This window comes from Montipora foliosa, chromosome 6, assembly GCF_036669935.1.
Source record: "Montipora foliosa isolate CH-2021 chromosome 6, ASM3666993v2, whole genome shotgun sequence".
NCBI lineage: Eukaryota > Metazoa > Cnidaria > Anthozoa > Scleractinia > Acroporidae > Montipora > Montipora foliosa.
The window spans coordinates 12,277,605-12,301,064 of record NC_090874.1 but is presented as its reverse complement, the minus strand read 5'-3'; the positions used below and the strand labels follow the sequence as shown (position 1 = coordinate 12,301,064).

At 40.8% G+C, this 23,460-nt stretch overlaps 1 protein-coding gene across 2 annotated transcripts in view; it reads left to right on the top strand.

Annotated features, from left to right (window-relative positions):
• LOC138006703 (myoferlin-like) overlaps positions 1-23,460 on the top strand; it is an 89,631-nt gene that overhangs the window by 31,758 nt on the left and 34,413 nt on the right. For both annotated transcript variants that reach the window (XM_068853198.1, XM_068853197.1), the window contains exons 5-26: positions 150-212; positions 727-777; positions 2,163-2,193; positions 3,233-3,297; positions 3,695-3,745; positions 4,167-4,213; positions 5,557-5,639; positions 5,813-5,913; positions 7,159-7,227; positions 8,298-8,341; positions 9,136-9,212; positions 9,824-9,924; positions 10,888-11,001; positions 11,134-11,233; positions 11,602-11,804; positions 12,201-12,307; positions 13,910-13,994; positions 15,046-15,156; positions 16,101-16,253; positions 17,363-17,512; positions 19,323-19,403; positions 20,056-20,135. In XM_068853198.1, the coding sequence (XP_068709299.1) occupies positions 150-212; positions 727-777; positions 2,163-2,193; positions 3,233-3,297; positions 3,695-3,745; positions 4,167-4,213; positions 5,557-5,639; positions 5,813-5,913; positions 7,159-7,227; positions 8,298-8,341; positions 9,136-9,212; positions 9,824-9,924; positions 10,888-11,001; positions 11,134-11,233; positions 11,602-11,804; positions 12,201-12,307; positions 13,910-13,994; positions 15,046-15,156; positions 16,101-16,253; positions 17,363-17,512; positions 19,323-19,403; positions 20,056-20,135 (1,967 nt within the window). The remainder of the gene's footprint in view (positions 1-149; positions 213-726; positions 778-2,162; positions 2,194-3,232; positions 3,298-3,694; positions 3,746-4,166; positions 4,214-5,556; positions 5,640-5,812; positions 5,914-7,158; positions 7,228-8,297; positions 8,342-9,135; positions 9,213-9,823; positions 9,925-10,887; positions 11,002-11,133; positions 11,234-11,601; positions 11,805-12,200; positions 12,308-13,909; positions 13,995-15,045; positions 15,157-16,100; positions 16,254-17,362; positions 17,513-19,322; positions 19,404-20,055; positions 20,136-23,460) is intronic.

Below are 23,460 nucleotides of genomic sequence, written 5' to 3'. Positions count from 1 at the left end.
AGACAAAGAGGACATTTCTGGACCCTTAAGAATACATACAAATCTGGACTTGCTTCAAAGCTGGCATACATGTGTTTGCAGTGATGTGACATGTGTGAAAAAGGAGAAAGAAAAAAACCACAATAATTCATTTTTTGTTCTCGTTTCAGGTGTTTTTCTTCAATTTTAATGTTACACCACATAAACTGTTTGATTCACAGGCATTGTTTGAGGTACAGTAGCAGTAAAGTCAGCCAACAGGAACGTTATTTTAAAATGTAACTTAGGGCTATCGCAAGTATTTGGTGATTAATCCATCTTGATAAAATTGTACAATATGGGCGAACTGTGCTATACTAAATTGGATTGATTTGAACGGTTTTGAAGTTAAGATTGACTGAATGAACTATCCAGTGTTGTATGATCAGTTTTAGTGGCCTTCATAGAAGTTTCATTCTTTGAGAAATCATTGTAAGCGCCCTTCATGCTTGTTAAAACAAGCTCAAAACCTATGCATACTTATGTTTTGAAACAACTTGGTGTGGGTGTGGGTGTGGGTGTGGGTGCAACTCTTGCCTAAAACACGGGTGTTACGGAGCAGGTTCGATTCCTGTTTAGGACTCTGATTTGTCAGTTGTCCTTTCGCCCGTTGCCCGTTGCCCGTTGCCTCGGGCCCTTTGCACTTCGCATCATTCATGTATTTTAGTATTTTTGGAACCGATTGACCGCTATGCTTTTTTCCCAAAGGTATTCAATTCGAAGAAATTAAGAGCTAACGCCATGGTGGGGAGTTTTCTGGTAAGATGAAAGATAAATAAAATTAAAGAGGTTGAATAAAGTAAAAGGGAAATCAACAAAGAAGCACAAGAAATGGACCATGGAATTATTCCACCGTTGTTAAACCTTGTTGCTTTCTTTGCAATAGTGCAGTGGACAGCATTAATCAAAGAAATAACTTACCTTACCTTTAGTGCATAATCATGAGAAAAGGTGAGATGCAACATGTCGACTTCTTCTCTGTGTTATTGACTATTCGCCCGGGACGTCGAGTTTCAACCGGAAGCGGATGCGCGTTCCTCGGCCATTGGTTTGCTTGGTGATGAATGATTTCACTTACAGTGTATTCCTTGGGATACTTCTTAATCAGACGAATGCAAACTCACCATAAATCTATGTCCAGAAACGCAGGTGATTAGATGCAAGAGGCTTGTAATAAGCGTCACTCACCAAGTTTCCTCTTGGTCTTCTAACTGACTTCAACATTATTTGTGTCTGTATACAAATAATAAACACAAAAAAGTATCCCTAACCTCTTCTTCGACTCAGTCAAGCAAAGATAAATAGCTGGGCTATTCATACTTGAAAAATTACAATTTCCTCGATTGTGACGGGTGCAAAAAACTCAAATTTTCCACTTATTCAGTTGCCACGTTGTTATCGGACAGTTCAATAAGCCAATCACATTCAAAGTTGTAGTTTAAATCAACCAATCCACAACCTTGGTTTCAATCACCATAGAATCAGTGTACCGACTCCTAAATCGGGAGCGTTCACCATTTGCATGGAAAATCCGATTGAAATGGAACGCTCGTAATGGTACAGGATTTCCCGGTCTGGCGTTTCGCCAGGCCCGAGTCTCTCGCGGCTGGAAGAAAACAACGTCAAATCAAAATGGCGGCTGCATCTGCCTTTCTTTCATTCATTCATTCTTTCTTTCTTTCTTTCTTTCTTTCTTTCGGAGCGACATTAAACATTTTACGCCTCCTTTGTCAGTGTTTTAATGCAAATTTTCCCTTTCTTTCATAACTTGGCTCTTCTCCTTTTCTCGGAAATTGTAATTTTTATTATTAATTGGTAAAAGGACTTCGTATCGTCCAATTCGGTCTGTAATCATATTCGTGATAAACAAATCGGACTCCAGCTGCGCAGTCGTCCGATTTTGTTATCACTCGTATGATTACAGGCCGAATTGAACTCCACTCAGTCCTATTACCATTACTTATCATAACCTTAAAATAACGCTCACCCTGAAATAAGTATTTAAAAATTGTTAACCTTAAAGAAAAATTTTGTTACGGCTTGCATCTAACTTCAATGTATTTTTGGACAAAAGCAAAGCTAGACCATTTGTAACCACTTTTATTCTGTATCATGTCATTGAAGGCTCTTTATTTCTCTTGCAGTGTGATGTTGGATTTTTCTATGATGAGCCTTGTAAGTCTGATTGCGTTATTCACCTTTGTCAGCAGTGGTGGTGTTTGTGACTTCTGTCGATGAATGAAACTCCACCGTAATATACAGAAACAAATTGATGTCAACAATTATAATGAAGAAGTGGTCATGCACTTGTGATGTGGAGCGCGCCCTTTCGTCTGCTACTCTTAATAGGGGGCTTTAGCAACGACGACGGGAACGGCAACGAGAACGTCTTGTAAAAACATAAATTCACTTTATTGCGATCACTTGGTTACTGTTACAAGCTTTTTAATATGACAAAGATGTGGCAGTTCCTCACGAATGAAACCGTTATTATCTGCGTTTTATTTAGGGGAGAAAAATGAAAAATGATCTCCAAGTGCTGACGTTCTCCATAACATTTCAAACTTTTGTTATTTCACGTTGTTGCTTTGCTGACGACGACAAAAAAATGCACGTGCAGGGCGTGCAAAGCTATTTTTTTTTGCCCACTGAATATGCAAATTTGTGACGTTCTCGTTGCCGTCGCCGTTGTCGTTGCTAAAGCTCCCTAGTGCGGGATAAGGTCGACCAGTTATGCATTACCTTTGCTCCGCAGTGATTGGTGTCAGTTTTCGACATGCCTTGAGGTTGCATTTAGATTCTTTTGTCAATCCGGTTGTTTTCTTTGTCAAGAGGACTAGAGAGTACAATGCATACCGAACAATAACGTTGACAACATGCAACTCAAGGTAAGAATCCCAACTGGCCGGAGGCAAACCAGTTGGCTATTTACAAGTGTAGCAAAGAAGATGAACCAGGGAACACCGGGATAAAATTTAACTGGTGGTAAGAACGGGTCTTGAACTCGGGATCCTCGGATTTCAAGCCAAGCACCCTAACCAATGGGTCGGACTTTTATTCGGCTTTTGCTTACTTGTACTGTTTTGGGATCCTCGGCTGGCCGTCGGCGGGGCGTAAGAAAATCATGAACTGCTCAGAATTTTGTAGTACTAATCAGTGAATTTATCTCTTGTTCCGGTATTGACCTAGCCTTTTTTCTTTGACATCGTTTCAGCTCATGCTGTTATACGGAAATGGATTTTGTTGTCTGATCCAGAGGACAAGATGGCAGGAGCGAAGGTATTTACCACGTGCATCATTCATTACTAACATTTCCCTTTGATGAGAAATAGAACTTCATGTATCTATTGTAACTCTAGAACTTCCACAGATTCTAGTCGTACAGCCCCTGTTAAAAGAAGACATGGTTCTTATTTCCCACCAGGAATTAATTTTGATCAATCTAAGCTTTAAGACAAACCAAAACAATGGAAGGGGTATTTTTTCCTCTGTTTGTAAATAGTACGTATTTGTCACATGAAATTAGGACAAATTTTCTCATCCACTTCAGGAAATAAACATTTCCACATAAAAATGAATTGTGAGGACGGGGCTTCCTTGATTTCCGTGGAGATCATGTACATTTAAAGGGCGTACTGTGCAATGCGGCTAGCTAAGCTCTCCATGTTTTTTCCAGGGGTATTTGAAAGTGACTGTCATGGTTCTTGGACCTGGGGATGAAGCACCGGTGAGTCGAATTAAATAACCGCTGTATTTAGTTTCTTTGTGAGAGAAAATAACAAGGCATGTTCTCAATCTCAGATTGGCGTTTGGCAGTACTCCTGCAATGACAGTTAACATTTTAGTAATCGACGCAGGATTATATGTTCAGAAATGGATCAATCGTATTTTAATTTGTAAGACCATGAATATTCCATTACTTTATTTATTTGCCTACTTTCAGAACTTATTCGACAAACAGTCAAGCAACTAGCTTAAACGAAACAATTTTCATTGATTTTAAACAAAATTGCAATTTTATTCTGATCTTTCCCGTCAATGTAGCGTGAGCTGCGTTGGGGGGAAACGTCAGAATCAACCTCAGTCAACGTCGGCCATAAAAGGAGTGCATGGAATGCCATTAATTATCAACTTCTTTTTAATTTCAGACAGTTACTGTTAGCGCAGATCAAGATGATCTTGACGACATAGAAGAGTAAGCAACTTTATAATATGGGCATTGTTATAACTTTCTGTGGAACAGATTTGCCTTCGGCGGTTGCAGCACTTGTATGCTATGCCAGCTTTCACAGAGCCCTCTGGCGTTAAAAGCTAGCGGAGAGATTTCTTAGAGAATCATTTCCCAGTCCAAATTTGGACAAAATCCCAGTCCCAGTGGCAAGGTTTCTTAGAAATCCTTGTCCCTGCTACTAAAATCCCGACTGGAATTATAGTAGGGAAAATATCATTTTAGGGCATCTATATTTTTTATGAAGCAGTTAAGTCTTAAAACGAATTCCGACATGAGATTACTGGAGTACGGAGGCCATTAAGTCAGTGCGAGGAGTTGTAGCTGCGTGGGATTGCTTACCCAAGTGTCTGCCGGAAAAGGCCCGCTATCACTTGGAACATAAGGGCATTCTGACTGATGCAGTCTCCCGTTTCTCTACGTCACCTTCAGAGTCACTGTCATTATCAGCATTACTAAATTCATCAACATAAGTATCTTCACCAGTATCCTCCTCTGAGTTTGCGCCCTCTTCACTAGACCTACCATAATCGCTAGGCCCGGAGATCTTACAAATCAGTAAGGTACGTTCAAGGACGTTCCAGTTCCTCCACCTGACACATTCACTATGGCGCCTTGCCCAATAGCTCATCTGAGCTTCTTCTTTTCGAGTGATTGCATTGGTTGCAGTGGGTTTAGGGAGGTCAATTCGTGCTAGTGAAGCCGTAGTAGAGGTAGGGAGCTTTGAGGTTCAAAAACAAGCCTGTTAGCATAACGCATGTCCTCACGGCTCACATGGAAGTGGCCAGGAACGCAAGAAGAACGCATGAAATATTTGACATCAGGATTTTTGAGCAGAACTAATACCCGATGACTGCTGATAACGCAAATCCCATTCGCACCAAGGACTCTTTATCTCCCATTCCCATTAATAAAATGCCTGTTCCCAGTGACCAAATCCCATTTTCCCGCCGAAAAATCAGGTCAATCCCAGCTCCCATTTTACCCCTTCATGACCCTCTTCTTGAATCGATGCGTAACCTGCACTTGACTATACGCAAATCCTAGCATTACATAACTGTCTGTCCTATCCCCGATCACCTTCTTCCACGTTACTTATTAAAACATATGTTATTGATTGTCAGTCTCAGAAAATTTTGAAAATCAGGACCTGTTCCCGTATTCACCGGCAGAGGTCGAGTGTGTTAAAAAAAAAAAAACTTGAGCGACTGAAATATTGTAATGGTCTACTGCACTTACGCCAGTCCGGCGATAAATTGAGTTCTTACCCTTTCTTGAATGAAAATGCAATTGAAATATCTTTTTTGTAGTAACTTGATCCAACCACCAGGAATGATGCTAAGACCAGCCGTGTTTTCGTTGAGAATATTCAGAGCAGAAGATATACCGCAAAGTAAGGCTTAAATTTTATTGCAGAATGTAGTGTTCTCTTGTCGTTATTTTGAAAGATGATATGGAAAAGTTCAATTGACCGGCATCAAGTTTGACTTTGCAGATGATTGATTTGATGTTTTTTTCCTACTAAAACGCTACTTTCTTTCATTTATACCAACTTGCCTTTCGCAGTGGACAGTGCTGTGGGCGAGCAGATGAAAAAAGCTCTTCTTGGTGGTGATATGAAAGAGCTGGTGGATCCGTATCTACAGTTTTCCTTTGCTGGAAAAGATGTGAGTTACTACTTCGATTAAGAAACTATCCACCATTATGATATTTCCTTCATTAGATTTCTTGTTGTTTTTGTTGCTAAATAAAGTTCAGAAAATAACTTGCCATCGTAATAAAGGTTTCAGTGAACGCTGGAAATGAAGCCGCCTATGAAAGGAGCCGACTCACCTTCCGCTTTTGTTCTTATCGATCCAAGCGTAGCCGAGCGTTCAAAATAGCTGCTAACGGTTATAGCTAAAAAGAGATGGAACTGTTTAATTGAAGGCCTTAATAAGGACGGTGCCTACGTCTGTTATTGCGCATACGTTCTGCGCTTCTCGAGATACTCGGGTTTCCTATCGATGATGCTTACTAATACAGGGGTATTTTTGCGCCGTTTAAAACTATCCGGAGAAAGTAGATCTTAGTAAGTACTCTCCGTATCCAAAAACAAAACTGGGGGTAACCATGCATTTTTGATAGATAATTAAGCTTCAATTGAGAAAGAACGCCATACATTGCTTTTTATTTCAAAGCTTTTTACAAATATTATTCATCAATTATCTTTGAAAAATGCGTGGTTACCCCATAATTTCTTTTTGGATTTCAATAACACTTGTTCAGATCTACGTTTCCTGCATAATCATAAACCGAGGCAAAAATACCTTTGAATTAGTAGGCACCGTCTTAAGCCAAGTTCCTATCAGGGAATGACAAAGTCTTTGAGTCACCTGGGTGGTCTCACTTGTCGTTGCGACCTCCTTGGTCCAACATCAACTTCCAACGGAGGGCATTTTTTCGGAGGGGCAGTGGCCTCTGCCTCAGCGCTCGTTAAAGGCTCGCCTTCAACCGACAGGCATTGCGTGCCGTGGAACAATTTTCATATATGAAAATCCCGCCAAAGCTGAAATTCATCCAATCAAACATCTTAGGGAGATAAGTTTGTGTTTGTGTTTCAGTTTGTGGCGAGGAACCGTTTCGCGAAAGTTTGTTTTTCCTTATGCTATTTTGCTTGGGCACGCATCATGTTTTGAAAGGTTTTTGGTCGGATTCTCCGTTTGTATCAACAAAAGGGTCAATCGCGCTAGCTCAAAAACCCTTTTTGCCGTTACACCCTTGAGACCTGTATAATGTAAAAAAATTAGCTTGCGAAATGTCAGATTGATTAGGGAAAAGGGTTTGTGAAAACCACTTTGAACAATTAGAATTTGAGTGATATCTTCCGCACTATCCCCACCTTGCGTCTAATGTGCCCATTTTATGTTTAGGGGCGAACAAATACACATGAAAAGTGTGACCATCCTGAATTCAATCAGGAGATTCATGTTGCATTCCAGGTAAAGTAATTTTACTTGTTACCTTATTTATTAATGCTATTATCCTCATGACTAGCTGAAAGCCTCGGATTGGAAACCTGATAGAAATCACTGGTATCGCGAACATCGTCATCATCATCATCATCATCATCATCATCGTCATCGTCATCGTCGTCGTCATCATGATCATCATCATCATCATGATCGTCATCATCATCATCATCATCGTCATCATAGTCATGATCACCATAATCATCGTCTTCATCTTTATCATCATCGTCATTGTCATCATCATCATCATCATCTTCAGCTTCATCTTCATCATTATCGTCATCGTCATCGTCATCGTCATCGTCATTGTCATTGCCATTGCCATTGTCATTGTCATCGTCATTGTTATCTTCGTCATCGTCATCATCGTTATCATATCGTCATACCGTATATAAAAAATATAAAAAGCATATCGTCATCGTCATTGTCATAGTCATTGTCATTGTCATTGTCATTGTCAGCGTCATCATCGTCACCTTCATCGTCATCGTTATCGTCATCGTCATCGTCATTGTCATTGTCATCGTTATCGTCATCGTCATCGTCATCGTCATCGTCATCATCATCCTCGTAATCACTGCCATCAACTTGCTATCACAGATATCAAGGAATGCGTTTTGCACTCATTCAGGCAACTTAAAGAAATGTCTGAAAAAGCTTGAAAACCTATTTTCTCAAATCCCATAATACACCTTGTTTACCCCCACAAAATTTTGCATAATCATTGTTTGCAATTTCTCCTGGAACGTGAAGATGTCCCAAGAGAAATCGAAAACAGTGATTATGCAAAATTTTGGGGGGTAAACATGGTGTATTATGAGATTTGAGAAAGTAGACAATTGGATTTAAATGACCCCTTCAATAATGACAATTAACTGCGTAAATTCTCGTGCACGGATGATTCCTTCATTTTATCTATACTTCACTCTCTAATTGTTAAATGTGAGTATAATCATCACGATAATTTACATCATTACCCTTTAGCACCAAACGTATCGTTTTCACATTTGTTTGTCTTTTTTTTTTTTTTTCGGTTTCAGTTTCCCACAATGTGTGAAAAGTTGAAACTGCAGTTATGGGACTGGTGAGTGTAATTGTACTTTTTAATAATTCCAGTCCCTCAAAATAGGTACCTCGAGAAAAAATACTCACCAGGGAAGGGATCATCTTAAAGCACCTCATGGAGGAGAAAACGACAATTGCATTTAGTATTTCTCCACTTTTCATCTCAATGTCGACTCATGCAAGGCTCTTTTATCAAATCCGTGGGCCCCAAAATTACAATTCTCAGCGTCATGCAGGATTTTAGTCATGTCCTGCACGTACTGTTGTTTAGGTGTTTACGCTGTTCACACCCTCGTTGGAACGTGATTTGTACTTTGTAAATAAGGTTCAAAATAAGTTCCTTTTAACCATCTTGTTCAAACTCCCTTTTGAAGTCTGCGTAATCAGCGACGAAACCGGTCGGAGAAATAAAAAGCAACTTGACAAAATATGTTGCTTTGTGCTACTCATAATTATTTTTTTTAAATTATATTAAATGTCTAAATTTTTCAGTTGATTGGGAAATCGGATCCCAACTTGATCAGAAGTGCGAAGCTCAAATCGTTCTGTAGTGTCAATAGACCATTTTACAGTTCTGTGCTCAGTTAACAGGCCTTTGAATAAAAGCGAGGCTGGAGTTAACCTTGCTTTGATACAAACCTCATTGCTGTTCTTATGTAAATCATGTTGTAATGCTAACGAGTTTCTATTTACATAAGAAAAGCAGTGAGGTTTGTATCAAAATAAGATCACTTTTATTCAAAGGACTGGTTACTAAGCACAGAACTGTAAAATGTTATATTCTTTGTTCACCATTTAGTGTTGCGTTTGTAGGGATAAGTTGACTTCTGATGAGTGCGTTGGCACCCATTACATCCCTATGTCTGCCATCTCAGGACAGGGAGAAGAAGGTTTGTAAAAGTTAACATGGAATGGACATTACTGAAAAACATTATACATCAGCATATACCATAGAGGAATTCCTGTAAGACTGACGGCGATGCTCCTCGTCTCGAGCTCGTAATGGTAGAAATCAAGGATTTTGGATTCACTTTGGGTGCAGAGGACAAAAATCCTGGCCATATTTCAAGAGCTGTTATGTATATTTTACGGTCGAGACGATATATTTATAGATAAGTGGTTTGATGACAAGGTTCTTATAATCATGTAAATCATTGCATCCTTTACTTCCTGCTGTCTTTTAAGGCTAAAAGACGTTGGAGCTACGTCAGTCCAGATTCTTCGGAATGACTGGTCTGAAATATTTTGTATGTATTAAACACTCTCGTCTCTGCGTCTCTTTCCCTGTGGGACATGTGCCTGTTTTGAACCTTTGGCTGCAGATGAACACGCATCGCATAAATGATCTGCTCAACTGAAAAAACTTTATGTTTTCGAAGCTTTTGTCTTGGACTTTTTTTATATGTCAGGAGTCGTCCAAGGTCATTTTGAGCGTTGCACTTATGAGGTTATCTTCTTACACATTAGAATATTCTTATTGCGATCGACTCATTACCTACAGGTTACTTGCCCTGTTTTGGACCCAGCTTCGTTAACTTTTATGGATCCACAAGAGAATACTCGGCTCTTCCAGATGAATATGTTGACCTTAATCTAGGCATGGTAAGTTGTCCATTGAAAACGCCCTCTGCAAATAGGCTACCTTTTTACTACGATTTTTCATAACTCTGCGGAATCTCATCTTCAAGCGCCAATGGCCAAACTTCGTTTTGGCTTCCACCAAACAAACTTCCGACGCCAAGCCGAGAGCCAAACCGAACCACGGATGCCGAAATGAATTGATGCTTGACCAGCAGCTTTAGTTCCCTCGGTACATTCGAACTCGACGCCGATGGAAAGCGATGGAATCTGTTCGAATCTTTCTACTGAATAACCAACTCACTTTCCGGAGGAGGAGTCGATCTTCCTGGTTATGTTCAGAAATTCGTTTGATGGGAGCCAAAACGCAGTTTGGCGCTTAACGCTTGAAGGTGAGATTCCGCAGAATTATGAAAATTGCAGTAATAAAAGGCTCGTTTCGTCCAAAATGCATTGGAATTTTCGTGTTACAAGAAACTACAACATCATGAACGAACTCTGAGCCAATCAAATCACGCCTTTTTTAACGAACATTGGCTGTCAATGTGAACATGATTTTTGGACGAATGTGGGCCTTTAAGGAGATCATGCATGTACATTTGCAGCGCTGTTGTATCTTTTGTCTTATCTTTTCTGTTAAATAGCTTGCGAACTGGGTTATACGAATTTTTAAAGTCCTGTGGCAAACGGTGAAAAACAGAGGGACTGGGTCAAGCAAACACTTTTTGACTAACTTCAAAGCCTGGTCTTAGTAGGGCACGAGTGTTTTCTTTTAGCATTCATGAGAAAATGACAGGCATTGCTAATGAGGTAACTATAGTAAACAGAGTTCCTTATTGGTGTAAGGATTCTCTGTTTTCCAGCTGATTAGTATTTACGCAGCGCGTAATGACAAAATTGACCGATACAAATCGTAGTTAAAACAGACAACGCCTCTAAGTGCTTTTTTTGTAGTAACTTGGGCTGCTTTCCGGTTTTTCTCTGTAGGGTGAAGGCGTTGCTTATCGTGGTCGAGTTCTCGTTCAACTTAACACAAAGCTGGACACTCAACCGGAAAAACTAGTGGAGGACATACTCAGCGATGACATTATACACATTCAGGTTGCGTATCCTTGTCAATTTAGTTTATACGGACAATTACCACAATTGGCTGTAACTGTTGTGAGTATGCATGCTACGGGCCAAATGTCTCATTTTTATATGTCGCTAACAATTCCATATTTTTTGTTGTAGCCTTATCTCCGTCGTCGAAAATACAAGTTATTTGCTTGTCTCCTGGAAGCCACAATGATCGATTGCACGGATGGCCCAGTGACGTTTGAAATAAGCATAGGTAATTCTTTAAAATACCAATTTACCGGTTAACCTTTTCTTTATATGCTGAACAGAATCCTGCGTTTCTGATTGGTCAATGGCAAGTTTTTTTGAACCTTATTTTAGAGAAGTCAAATATATTAGCAGTCTCTTACCCTCTCACTAAAACTCAGGCAAATTCCCAAAAGATCCTTTTCGTTAGCTGAACTACATCGACGGTCAGGGAGGAGATGCATGGAGGATGAGAAAAATTGCAGGCGAGGCTACTTCTCTCGCGAGTTTTTTGTTTTAGTTTTCTTCGCATAGCGTCAGGCTGAATGAGCTTAAGAAAAACCGTTTCTAGTCTGTTGATTGCAATGTCATTTTTAGTACATCCTTGACTTGTAGGTAACTATGGAAACCAGTTGGACGTATCAGTTCCTCCTTCGGCATCTTCCACCTCGCCGACAAATGCCGTATTTGATGGTTGTCATTATTACTTCCTGCCGTGGAATGATATTAAGCCCTGTTGTAACGTCGACAGCCACTGGGAAGACATCGCCTTCAGACTTGAGCCTCTTAACATCCTCTCACGGATATGTGAACAGCTTGTGAGTACCTTTGACTATAGACCCTATGCATGAATAGACAGAGTGTCGCCTGACCTGGATGACTGGAGGGTTGACTTTTGAGCAAAATCTTTGAGTCGTCTTTGATTCAGGGGGTTAGTGTTAGAAAAGCTGGGTTTGGACGAGGCCATTGCGGAGTGGCTATTTACATTGCTTATAGTCTCTCTTCCCTCTTCCAGTGGTTGCGAGTCGTCAGTACTTTAGCCGTTTTGCATGTCGGAAAAAACGAAACACTGTAAACAATTGTAATTTCGTGAGACAGTCCTAGCCCCCAACAAAAACGTTCTTTTGGATCGCGAGCGTTTATTGGAGAAGAAAGATCGATAAAAGATTGCGTAATGAGTCCATTCTTGCCTTTAAAAATGCTTTTGATTTTAGGAATCCCAACTAGAGGATGTTCAACTTGCAATCACCAGAAAGGATTCACTACAGACAATTGCCTTTCTTATCATAAAAATGGTGGATAAACTGATAGAGGAGTGTAGGTGAGCTGTCAAGCTTAACAATATTAATGTAGTATTTTTGAATTACATGTATAAAATAGTTTTGCGATCTCTATGGTTTTGAGCACCTAGCTGAAATATTTTCCGTTGGTTAAATAAATTTCTCCAACAGAAGCAAACATATTTTACCATTTTCGTGTCAACATTTCGCGTTAGGCATGACAGTGTCGCACTCGTTTTTGAAGTTAGCAAAAGAAGCAGTTATTTGGACCAAGTACCGAGCTCATGCAAAAGTTCTTCGGAAACTCGAATGCAAAGTAGTTTGTGACGTAACTGACCGGGAATAGATTCCTCGGGGAATTTCCCGCGCCAGGCGCCGGCTACATGTGTTTTATGATTGGACCAATTCATTGTTGACGTCGTCTATGGCGATTGTTCTTTTACTGTGGTCAATTTATACTGCCACACAAGGTAATGGTAATGTGGATATATAGGACTGGCGAAAGCGTATTTTTTGTCGTTCATCAAAAATTCACGAGGGTAACTGACAGCAGTAAGGCAGAATGGTTGTCACTATTCTCTATTTTCGAATTCCCCATAATACACTTTGTTTGCCCCCCAAATTTTGCATAAACTATTGTTTTCAAATGCTCTTGGGGGACACTGCATATTCCCAAGAGCATTTGAAAACAATGGTTTAGTGTATTAAGGGGAATTCGAAAATAGAGAATAATGGATCCGCGCAACAGTCAGATGGAACATTATTTACGACAAATACGTAACAGTGCGTTATACTGGCGAGGTGAACATGCATCTTCACCTCGCCAGTATAACGCACTGTTACGTATTTGTCGTAAGGAGCCCATGACTAGGAGCGAACAACAGCCGTATGTTTCTGGCACAGCGTTTTTACAGACCGGTATATGTTTAGTTTGAATTGAATTTCTTGCGAACGAGACTCACACAAGTAGCCCGATGACCAATCACAAGCGACTAACATGACGTTATAACGCCACCGAACCGGAACTGCCTTTGCCTTTTTGTGGAAGAGATAGTCTAAAATAGATCCGTCTGTAAAATGCCGTGACATAGTCTTAGTATGGGAATTGTTCGCTCCCAGTTACGAGCCATTGACATGTGTATAAAATGTCACCCTTGACGGTCAGTAATAGTCATTCTCGAACAAGTGCTTAAGCTTAATTTAAATACGTTCTTTTTCGCGAATCCCATCGTTTCTCATAGCAAATTCATACTAGTTAGCTTGCGAACAATCAAATCTTGAACCGGAAGTAAAAATGGCCGATGGGGTGTGAAGCCGGTCGGTAAAATGATGATAGTATCTTTGCTTAAAACTATGATATCACTTATTGCTTCTTTCTGTTTGACACAAAGAGACACATTCTGTAAGTTGGGGCCACTTAAAGCTTCACATAGAGACTCTTCCATGTATTTGTTATGAAGTATCCAACCTGACTGTGCCGGATCCATCATTTTTAGTGACAACCAATGCTGAATTGGGGTCACTTGTATTTCCTTGTACGTTATTTTTTGGCTTTGCTCGGTCGTCTTTATTTTCTTCCATATACCTGGTTCACATGTATACTACAGCCACTTCTTAATAATTCCATCCTTTGACGTTCGTAGTAAACCTTTGCCAGAGCTGACAGCAAGAACCCCCGGAGTGAACGACCTTGACTTCAGAATAAAAGAGACAAGGGACAGTGAGCTGGTACGTTTGCTCAGAGATTCACATGTCCGTGACTAAAATCTTTCCTTGGGACCACATTGAAATTATACCTCCTGTTACAAGAAAGAAGTGTACCAGTCGTCAATGGTACACTTGTACGGTTAATTAATGTAGTGTCGGTCGCGTGATCCACATGTGTTATAGTTGTCGTCTCTGTAGCTTAAGGAACCTTACGATAGGACGACGACGACGGCTACAAAAACGCCATAAAACAATGGGCTTAATGAACAAAAACAAAGTCGCTGCACGCCCTGCACGTGCGTTTTACCTTTTCGTACATTTCTTCGCCGTCCTTGTCCTGACGACGACGAGAATAGACCTTATTCACGATGGCCGCCATGTTGGATTTGCTATTATCATGCAAATTAGCTACACACTTCTGAGGGGGCAAACAACTCAAGTTCGAGAGGTTGTAACGAACATTTTAGCCACACAGATGATTTGTTTCACGTTCATTGAATGTTTATCATTTAAGTAGTAAAATAGAATGATTACACAAGTTACTTCGATGTTTTTCTAGTGAAAAATGAGCAGATAACAAAGTAGAAAGTCAAAATGTCAAAGTCAATCAAAAGAGATAAAATTATTATAAAAGGTACTTAATTCTAAATTCTAAAATGCAGTTCTAGCAATGTTATTTCAATATTTCGACGAGCCGAATTTCCGCAATTTGCCTTTTTTCCAATGTTTGCCCCCCACCATATCACATGGCTAATTTGCATGACAATTTGAAAACCAACATGGCGGCTATCGTGAATAAGGCTTATGGACTGAATTTGAAGTTGTGTAGAGGACGTGAGAACCTGACGATATATTTTTAATTTTCGTCCCAAACAACCACTCCATTCATGCCAATTTTATTCCCGCAATGTTGATAAACACTTTCCATTCCGAACGACTTGAAGTTATCACGAAATTATTATTTTAACGGGAAATAATATTTTGAGAAACATTCTCGTTGGCTTGCGTTTCCCAAAAGAAAACACCACCACCGAACATGATTTGTGTTGTTTTTTATTTAATTGATATATAGCAAGCTATTGTCAAGGAAGCCGTGAAACTTCGTTCAAGCGCAACCGATGTGGAAGACGCAATCAGTGCTATAGAGGAGTTCTCGAAAAGACTTCGATTGCTAGCTGTTGAGGTATACAAAAATTATATGGGAAAATGTGTTGCTAACTTTAGGAGGATTCTCCTGGTAAGACTCGAACTTAAGATATCATATAAACTTGAAAATGAAGGATAGCATATCGTTTTACATCTTTGTTCCCTTGCACTGAGCTGCGCAGCCAATATAATATAGTTCGTGCTTCAGTCCAGTGTTAGATCTAAACAGATCACTCTTTGGAGCACAACAATTGCACTCACTTAATACGACGACCATTTTGGTGCCAAAACAAGAGAAAAATGTAGCTCAAGTTTTGCATAATAATAGAATCAAATTCCCAAAAGACGGTTTTTTCGCTAAGTTGTTCTTTCCTCCAACATATATAGCCGTCGTGACGTCAGGTAAAATCAGAAATTGATATATACATAATTCCAGCGATTTCCATTCTTGTTCAACTATCATTAAACCAACTCATCATAACAGCTATTTTCTCAACTAAACTGATAATGTCTTAGCAGCTCTTTCTTTAGATAATAAAAGCGTTCGGTTGCAACGTGCAATCATAGAATAGACCAATTTTGATACATTAAAATTCAGTCCTAAACAAAAGGCACCAACTCGAGATTCTGGAGAATAAACCCATACAAATCTATATATTTATTCCCCAGAGCCTCGAGATGATGCCTTCTGTTCAGCACTCAGTGAATTTTAATAAATCGAAATTTGTTTATTGAAACAACTATTTGTAAAATCGGTGAGTCATCATTTTAAAAAATGCATCAAGATTAGATAATCACACAAGCCAAAAAGGCAGCTAAACTATACTAAAAAAAGGAACAAAACAAAAAAATCGCCGACATTGTCTTGTTAGTGAAAGAGTTTGGACCGACACGTACTTATTTTATACTTGTAATGAGGGCGACAACAACAACAAGAAAGTATTTTGTTTTATAGTTGTTGATATGTGGATTCGTTTGCAGCCACAGAACAGTATGCCTGATGTTGTGATTTGGATGATGAGCGGTGAGAAACGAATCGCGTATCACCGCATTCCAGCTTATGATCTGCTGTACTCGCCCCACGAAGCTGCACGCGGCAAATACTGCGGCCAGGTGTTGGAGAGATTCATGCAGGTAACGCGCCTAAGTCACGCTAATTTTGTTAGGCTTGCCGATTTTGTTTTAACTTCGGAAAGGTCGAATTACCGTACCGTGAAACATATTTTTGGTTCTTACATCATCATCATCATCATCGTATTTATCGTATCTTCATTTACCTCCGGATTTAAGAGTAGATTGGTGAAGCTAATATCTCTGAGCAATTACTCTCCCAACCATGATACACCACAGAGGACAGACCACATCACCGGGAATCCATGTCCTACTCCTTGCGACAAGTGTGTGGGTTCTTTTACGTCCCACAGCCGTTATGAAGATTGAAGGGTTGTGACGCGGGGCCTACGGTTTATCGTCCTTATCCGAGAAGACTATAGAGTTTAACCATTTGCAGACGTCATTACAAAGGCAGCACTTTCTCCTCAGTTGTTTGAAGACCTTATGTCGACCTCCCGCACGGCATCCCGGTGCTCAACCAAATGAGCAGCCGGTGCGCGGTAAAGGCAATGCTGAATGTCTCCCTAATTTTGTCGCCTTTACTGAGTGAAATTTGCGTTCCAGTCACCAAAAGTGGAAAAACCTTCTTTGATATTTGCTCATTTCTTGCTTGTTAGCTCGAGATATCGAGCAACCCCTCAAAAGAGAAAGTTAGAATAAGGGGTTTTTCATGCTTTAAGAAAAGATGTACCCTGCCGTTTTCCGTCAAGTCGAACTTTTACATTGTGACTGAAGTCATCTCAGAGATACGGCTCTCAATAGCTCGGTCTTGGGACAAACTATTCGTTGCCTTCTTAAGTTTTACACCACATTAAAAGAACAATTTCGACTTGAAAATGGCAAGATATGTTTGCCATGGGTGAAGGGATTTTGTCGCTGCAAAGAGGAGTAGTTGAGGTTAGAGGCGGTAGTTAAAATGATAATTGTTTACGAACATTTTATTCTTTAGAAATTGCTTCCCTGGCTTTCATCAATGAGCTAAAGCAACATAGAGAACGTTGTTGTGACTGACACCAAAAGTAACAAACGCGAAATGAGCAATTTCCGACAAAACAACCTTATACTGAAACGTCCATCATTCGAAGCGTCGAGCTTCCCGGAAGTCAAAGTTCTCTCTTTTATTCTCACAGTACCCCGGAAAGAAGCAGTTCAACTTGGAAGACTACCCAGAAGTACCTGGTCATGTGCGTTTTATATTGTGGCTTGGACTTGAGAAAGACCAGGAGGCTTGGACCAACCGCACTAATATTGAGGGCGACTTCTGCGTATTTGCCGAAACGGTACGACGTTTAATTAATTGCATACGACTAACGAACTACAAAAATAGGATAGTAGGTTTTCCCAAAAAGGCCGGTTTTCACTGTCAACGAATAGATTGATTGACGCCACAGTATCAAGACCTCGACGAAAGGTATCTTTCCTGTTTCTCAAAATCAGACTTAAATTCGCGTGCTCAGAAAACGAATCAGCTTTTTGAGCTCACAGTGTATCTCAATTAACGGCAGCCAAACCGCGTAAAGAGACAAGGAACAGACAGATTAACCTTTGCAATGTAATATTTATTCAATGTGGTAATTCTTGTACTTTCCCTGCTATTCAGCTTTCGATTTCGTTCGTCAATTTTATGCTTTTAAGCTTAGTTCCCACTGGCGACATAAGGATCATAAGCATAGTCATAATCTTAAACATAAACATAAGCTTCTTATGTTCTAGTGGGGACGGACGCTCTAAAAACGGAAAGCCTTTCTTCGAAGCTGGCCGCCATCTTGAAAATGAACCGACCCGAAAGTACTGGTCCTAGACTTTAATTGGCCAAAACACAATGACCCCGTTTCTCATTGTGTCGTTATGATTTTCGCGAACCCACTGCAAATAAAAGCGACATAGTCATAGTCAAAGCCATAATCGTAATCATAAGAAAATGGTCGATCATTTTCTTATGATTATGATTATGTTGATCATAAGGGCGCCTATGATTATGTTTCTGGACGTTCTCACTAAGACATAAGCGACATAACAGCGTTATGTTCGTGCTTATGATTATGATTATGTTCGTTATGTCGCTACTAGGCTTTATTAAGACTGTCAGGTGACGTTTTTGCTACGCGGACGCAACCGGAAGTGGAAAGTCAACATTTCGGATGTCAGGAAAGTAGTGTCTCCCAGATTTTTAAACTGATCTTCTCTAATGGAGAAAAGATACTTAGCATTATAAATTTGGTTGCGTGAAGACAAATTAAACGGGAAGACAGCTCACTACGGTTGGCCGTCTGCGTCTCAAAAGTGCGCGTGCTTAAGCTCCCAATTACTTCATCGGTACCGACCTTTTCCGAACGAAAAACGAATTCTCAGGAATCCGATCTACGAGTAGGCCTTGGCAAGATAGTAACGCCATACTCATCTCATGATTTGGTCGCTAGTGAAACCCAACCTTAAAAATGAGTTATTTAAATGTAGCCTTACAAGGACTAGTCTAGTCTGAATCTTGATCAACGGATGAAAACCACTCTTATGTCTTAAGTTTGAACTTACATGAGTATCAATACAGTAGTGTGCAAATTAAAGTAATGAGAACGAATTTTCGACGAATTCCGATCAGTAGTTCCGACTAGACTACACTAGAATAGACTAGACCAGTTGTCTATCCAGAAAGGGTAACAACTAGTGCCTTGCTAGGTGCGTTGCCAGTTAAAAAGTATAGCTCATGGAACTTTCGAAGCTCTCCGTCGCATTTCGTAGCGGTAAACATCATTGCCGTTAGGGACGAGTCTGAATTCATAACCATGGGGCCTGGGAGCGTGGGGATGGTTGCGCGTCTTATAATAGGCCACTTTGGAAAATATCATAATAATCTTTGTTTGTCCCCCCAAATTTTGCATAAGCATTGTTTCCAGTTTCTCTTGGGACTTACAATGGTCCCAAGAGAAAACAAAAACAATGCTTGTGCAAAATTTGGGGGAACAAACAAAGAGTATTATAGTATTTTCCTAAGTGGCCTATACAAATTTTCTTCTGTGGCAAATGAAATTATTATACTCATGTTGGTCATTTAAAGCCTTTAACGCCATACTGTTCCTTTGCTCTCTTTAGTATGAAAATCAGATGAGTGTTTTAGGTAAATGGACAGCCAAAGGCCTGCCTCGTCCTGCCTGGTCAAACCCCAGTGGATCGGTATGATTCCTATTTGTTTGAGCATTCACTAAACTTCTCTTGACTGTTTTTTTGCGAGTTGTGCGGCCTCGAATTCATTGTCGGGACCTCCTCATCGAGGAGACAAGAGACAAGACGTGAAATATAGGACATGAATTACCTGGAAATTGGCCGTTTCTGGACAACTTGAACGCATTGAATATAGAGGCGGGAGCCTGTACAGATCGATACAACTTCGAATAGTTTGAAATTGCACCAGCTTTTTTCGTGTACGATGGGAATTTGCCTTGGAGTGATTATTGCATATACGTTGGGGCGTGATATCGGAAATACACAATACGACAAGACAGTGGATCCAAGATTATTTGCAAATGCTGAAGGAAGATATGATGAAAAAGGAAATGTTCTCCTAAAAAAAAGACCTGCAGAATAAAAACAATGTTCTGCTTGCCTTAAAAATTATCAAAAAGATTACGTGACTGCAAGTATTGAGTGTTTTCTAGAAGAGAATTTTCGATTTGGATTTGGTCTTCAGTTTTATATTCATTACCGAGTTACGATCGAGCGGTTGTCTGCGGGGAATCGTTCTTTCTCTCGCGTCATAAAGTTTAACTGGCAAATACTTTTTTCCTAATGATTTTTCTCTCATATGGTTTTTTGATTTGCATTACAGATGAAACTTTTGAAAGAATCTTTCATTCCTCCCGAGGGATGGACCTTTGATGGAGATTGGTTTATCAACCCAGAGCTCAGGTGAGTTAGACTATCAAGAGCCCTACTATTTACTGTGTTGACCAAACTGGGGTTTCAACAAAAAGTGCACTTGGTAGTCTAGTAATTGCGAAGAAAGTGCAAATATTTTTAACGTCCTATAAAAGAAGTCTTCGAGTTAATAAACATTTGTAATGGGAGATTTCGTGCTAGATATATAATGTAGGATTAGGTTAAAAAACAACACGTGTCCCTTTAGAACTGATCGATCTCGGTGCTCAGTAATTGTGTGTTCTCAGCCACTGGATTAAAACTGTTTAAAATACTTCAGTAACCGTCCGGACCCTTTTTAATGTTACATTGGTGGCAGCGGTGTGATTTTAATGAGCAGAAGTGAGTGACGACGAGCATAAAATGCCCGAACGTGCCGAAGGCGGTCTTCCAGCAAAACTCACGCCAAAAGAACAATCGAAGAAACTATCGAAGAGTGCATCGCCAGAGGAGAGCTCCGAAATTCAACAGCTGGTGAATACCTTATCTCAGGCTTTGAAGCAGAGTATGGCGGTGTCTACGGAAACAGAATCCAAGAGGAACGTACGAGAACCGCGTTTCTATTCGGTGGGTCAAAATTTCAAAACGTGGCTGTCCCAGTTTCTTTAGTATGCGAATATGGTACATATCAAACCGTCAGATCGTCGAGCGTATTTGATGACCCTGCTTGAGCAACCGGCCTACAAAGCAGTTGAGCTTCTGAAGTTTTTAGAATCGCTAACCTTTGAAGAATTCATGGCGAAGCTGGTCGAAAGATTTGATTCAGGCAAGACAAGGGAAAATTATAAATTACAGTTGTGAGCCAGGTGTCAAAGGCCGAATGAGGATTTCGGAGGATTTGCCGATAATGTGATGGAATTGCTGGAAAATGCCTACCCAGAGGCGTTGTAGTCGTCCAGGATCCAGATATAGGTCCACTTGTAAATCAGGTGTTGCGGCAGTGGAAGAAACCAACTGTTGAGGAGCTCCAGACTTTGAGTCGAGTAACAAGGGAAATATGGGCAAAATGGGAATTGCTGGAGCTACGAGAAGGAGCACTTTACCTGCGATCCGCCGAGGGAACTTCCCCAGCTAAGAGTAGAATGGTCAAAGAAGCGCTTTCTGAAGTTCACAATGGTCCAGCAGGTGTCCACTTAGGAAGGATGAAGACCTTGAGAAAGATGGAAAACAGGTTCTGGAGACCAGGGTTGACAAAAGCAGTGCATCGGTGCTGTAGCAGTTGTCTGACATGTGCCAAATGCAAGTCAACGGGAAAACCTATGCAGAGAATCCATGTTGACATTGTTGGTCCCTTGCCATGGTCTCGAAGCGGTAAGCGTTACATTCAGACTGTGCAGTGCAGTTTTACAAAGTGGGCTGAGGCGTTTGCGTTTGTTGGTGAAGAACTGGGTGTGTCGATGTGGTGTGCCGGACAGCATGCACAGTGATAATGGAAGAAACTTCGAGTCCCAGGTGTTTGAGGAAATGGAAATGTGCCATTTGCTGGAGATCAACAAAACCCGGTCAACTTCGTACCACCCGGAGGGCAATGGACAGATTGAGAACCTGCACAAAACCTTAAAGAGCATGCTGAAGGCCAGAATAGAAGGTGATCCACGGAGTTGAGATGAACACCTAGATTACTTTATGATGGCTTTTAGAAGTAGTGTCCACTCCTCCACTGGATATACACCTTTTGAACTTATGTTTGGAAGGGAAATGCGAATACCTGTGGATGTAATGATAGGCAGGGCCGAAGAGGATGAAAGGAACTACTCGGAGTTTGGCAGTGATCTTCAGAGTAGTTTGGAAACGGCTTTCCGTGACGTGAGGGAAAATCTGCGAGCATCCCATGGTCGGCAGAGAGATTGCTACGACAAAGGTGTAAAACATATGGTGTTTCAGACTGGTGATTTAGTGCTACGCTACGCTACACAGCTGAAGCCGGGTGAAGCAAACAAATTCCATCGGCAGTGGGAGGGCCCATTTGAGGTAGTGGAGCACGTCACGGATGTTACGTATCTGGTGAAGAAAGTCAGGGGACGTTCCAAGAGATCTCAAGTAGTTCATTTCCACAATCTGCCGTTGTATCAGAGAAGGCAGGAAGCACCCTTGGAGGAACCAGTTGCTGGGAGGTCAGTGGATGTACCTCAAGGTGGAAGCAAGGAAAGTGAACGGGTAGCACCAGCCGGTGGGGAAGTGGAATCAGGGGAGCCTGATACGGTTGATGGTGAAACGGAAGATGAGGTTATCAAGGTTGAGGCTGCAGATGAGTTTTGAGTTTTTTGACGAGGTTGTTGATGTGCAAGACGAGAGTGGGTATGGGTCCTGCCTGGCTGATACGGCTACAGTGGGAGATTTCGAACAGGGGGGTGGATGCGACCAGGTAGTAGAGATGCCGGATACGGACGGAGGTAGACTGTCAGACGATGTTCAAGATGAGCGTGGAGGAGAACAGAGAAGGCGAACACAAGGGAGAGGAGGAACAGCCAGGTGAACAGAGCCCAAGACCTGTACCCGTAAGGAGACCTCCAGATCGTTATGGTGAATGGATTCTAAATAGTTTGCAGCAGATATCGGACCATTTGAAGATGTTGGAAGACAAGCAAAGAAAGGACAAAGAGCGGATACAGAAACTGAGACCAAAATTCCTGAAGAAGGCTAGAACATTGCGGGGACTCTGAAACTGTCTTTTCTTGGTAGAGAGATAAACCTTCAAGAGTTTTGCTAAGAGACTAAACGGATTGACTTTATTTTGTTTTATTACTCGTAGTAGTCCTGAATCCGGCGAGTCCTTTCTTTAGGGGGGGATAGTGTAATGGGACATTTCTTGCTAGACATATAGCGTAGGAGTAGGTTTAAAAACTGACTGATCTCGGTGCTCAGTAATTGTCTGTTCTCAACTGTTTAAACTACTTCAGCAACCGTCCGGACCCTTTTTAGTGTCACATTTATTACACATTGAAGTGTGCTAAGACGTGCCCACAAGAGGAAGAACGGGCCTATCGTCCTTGTTCGACAAGACCACGGACTCTACTTAATTTTTCAAAGAAAAGGCAGCGCGCTTCCTTAGTTAAGACCATCAAGGCCTCATTTTTAAAACAGAGTTTAGTCGGTGTTTCGCAAACTCTCAATTCAAGTCATTTTCGTTTTGGCCATGTTTAGTATATAAAAATAAAATCGAGAACACAAGAGCAAAACAGGAAAGATTTCATCTACTTGAAGGAACTCATCCCTAAAAAATTCGGAATGAAAAACGACCATTCAAAGTGTAAGTTAAATGGGCTTAAAGTGAGGGGGATTTGAATTACCCCCCACCCCCCAAAGGTGTGTTATC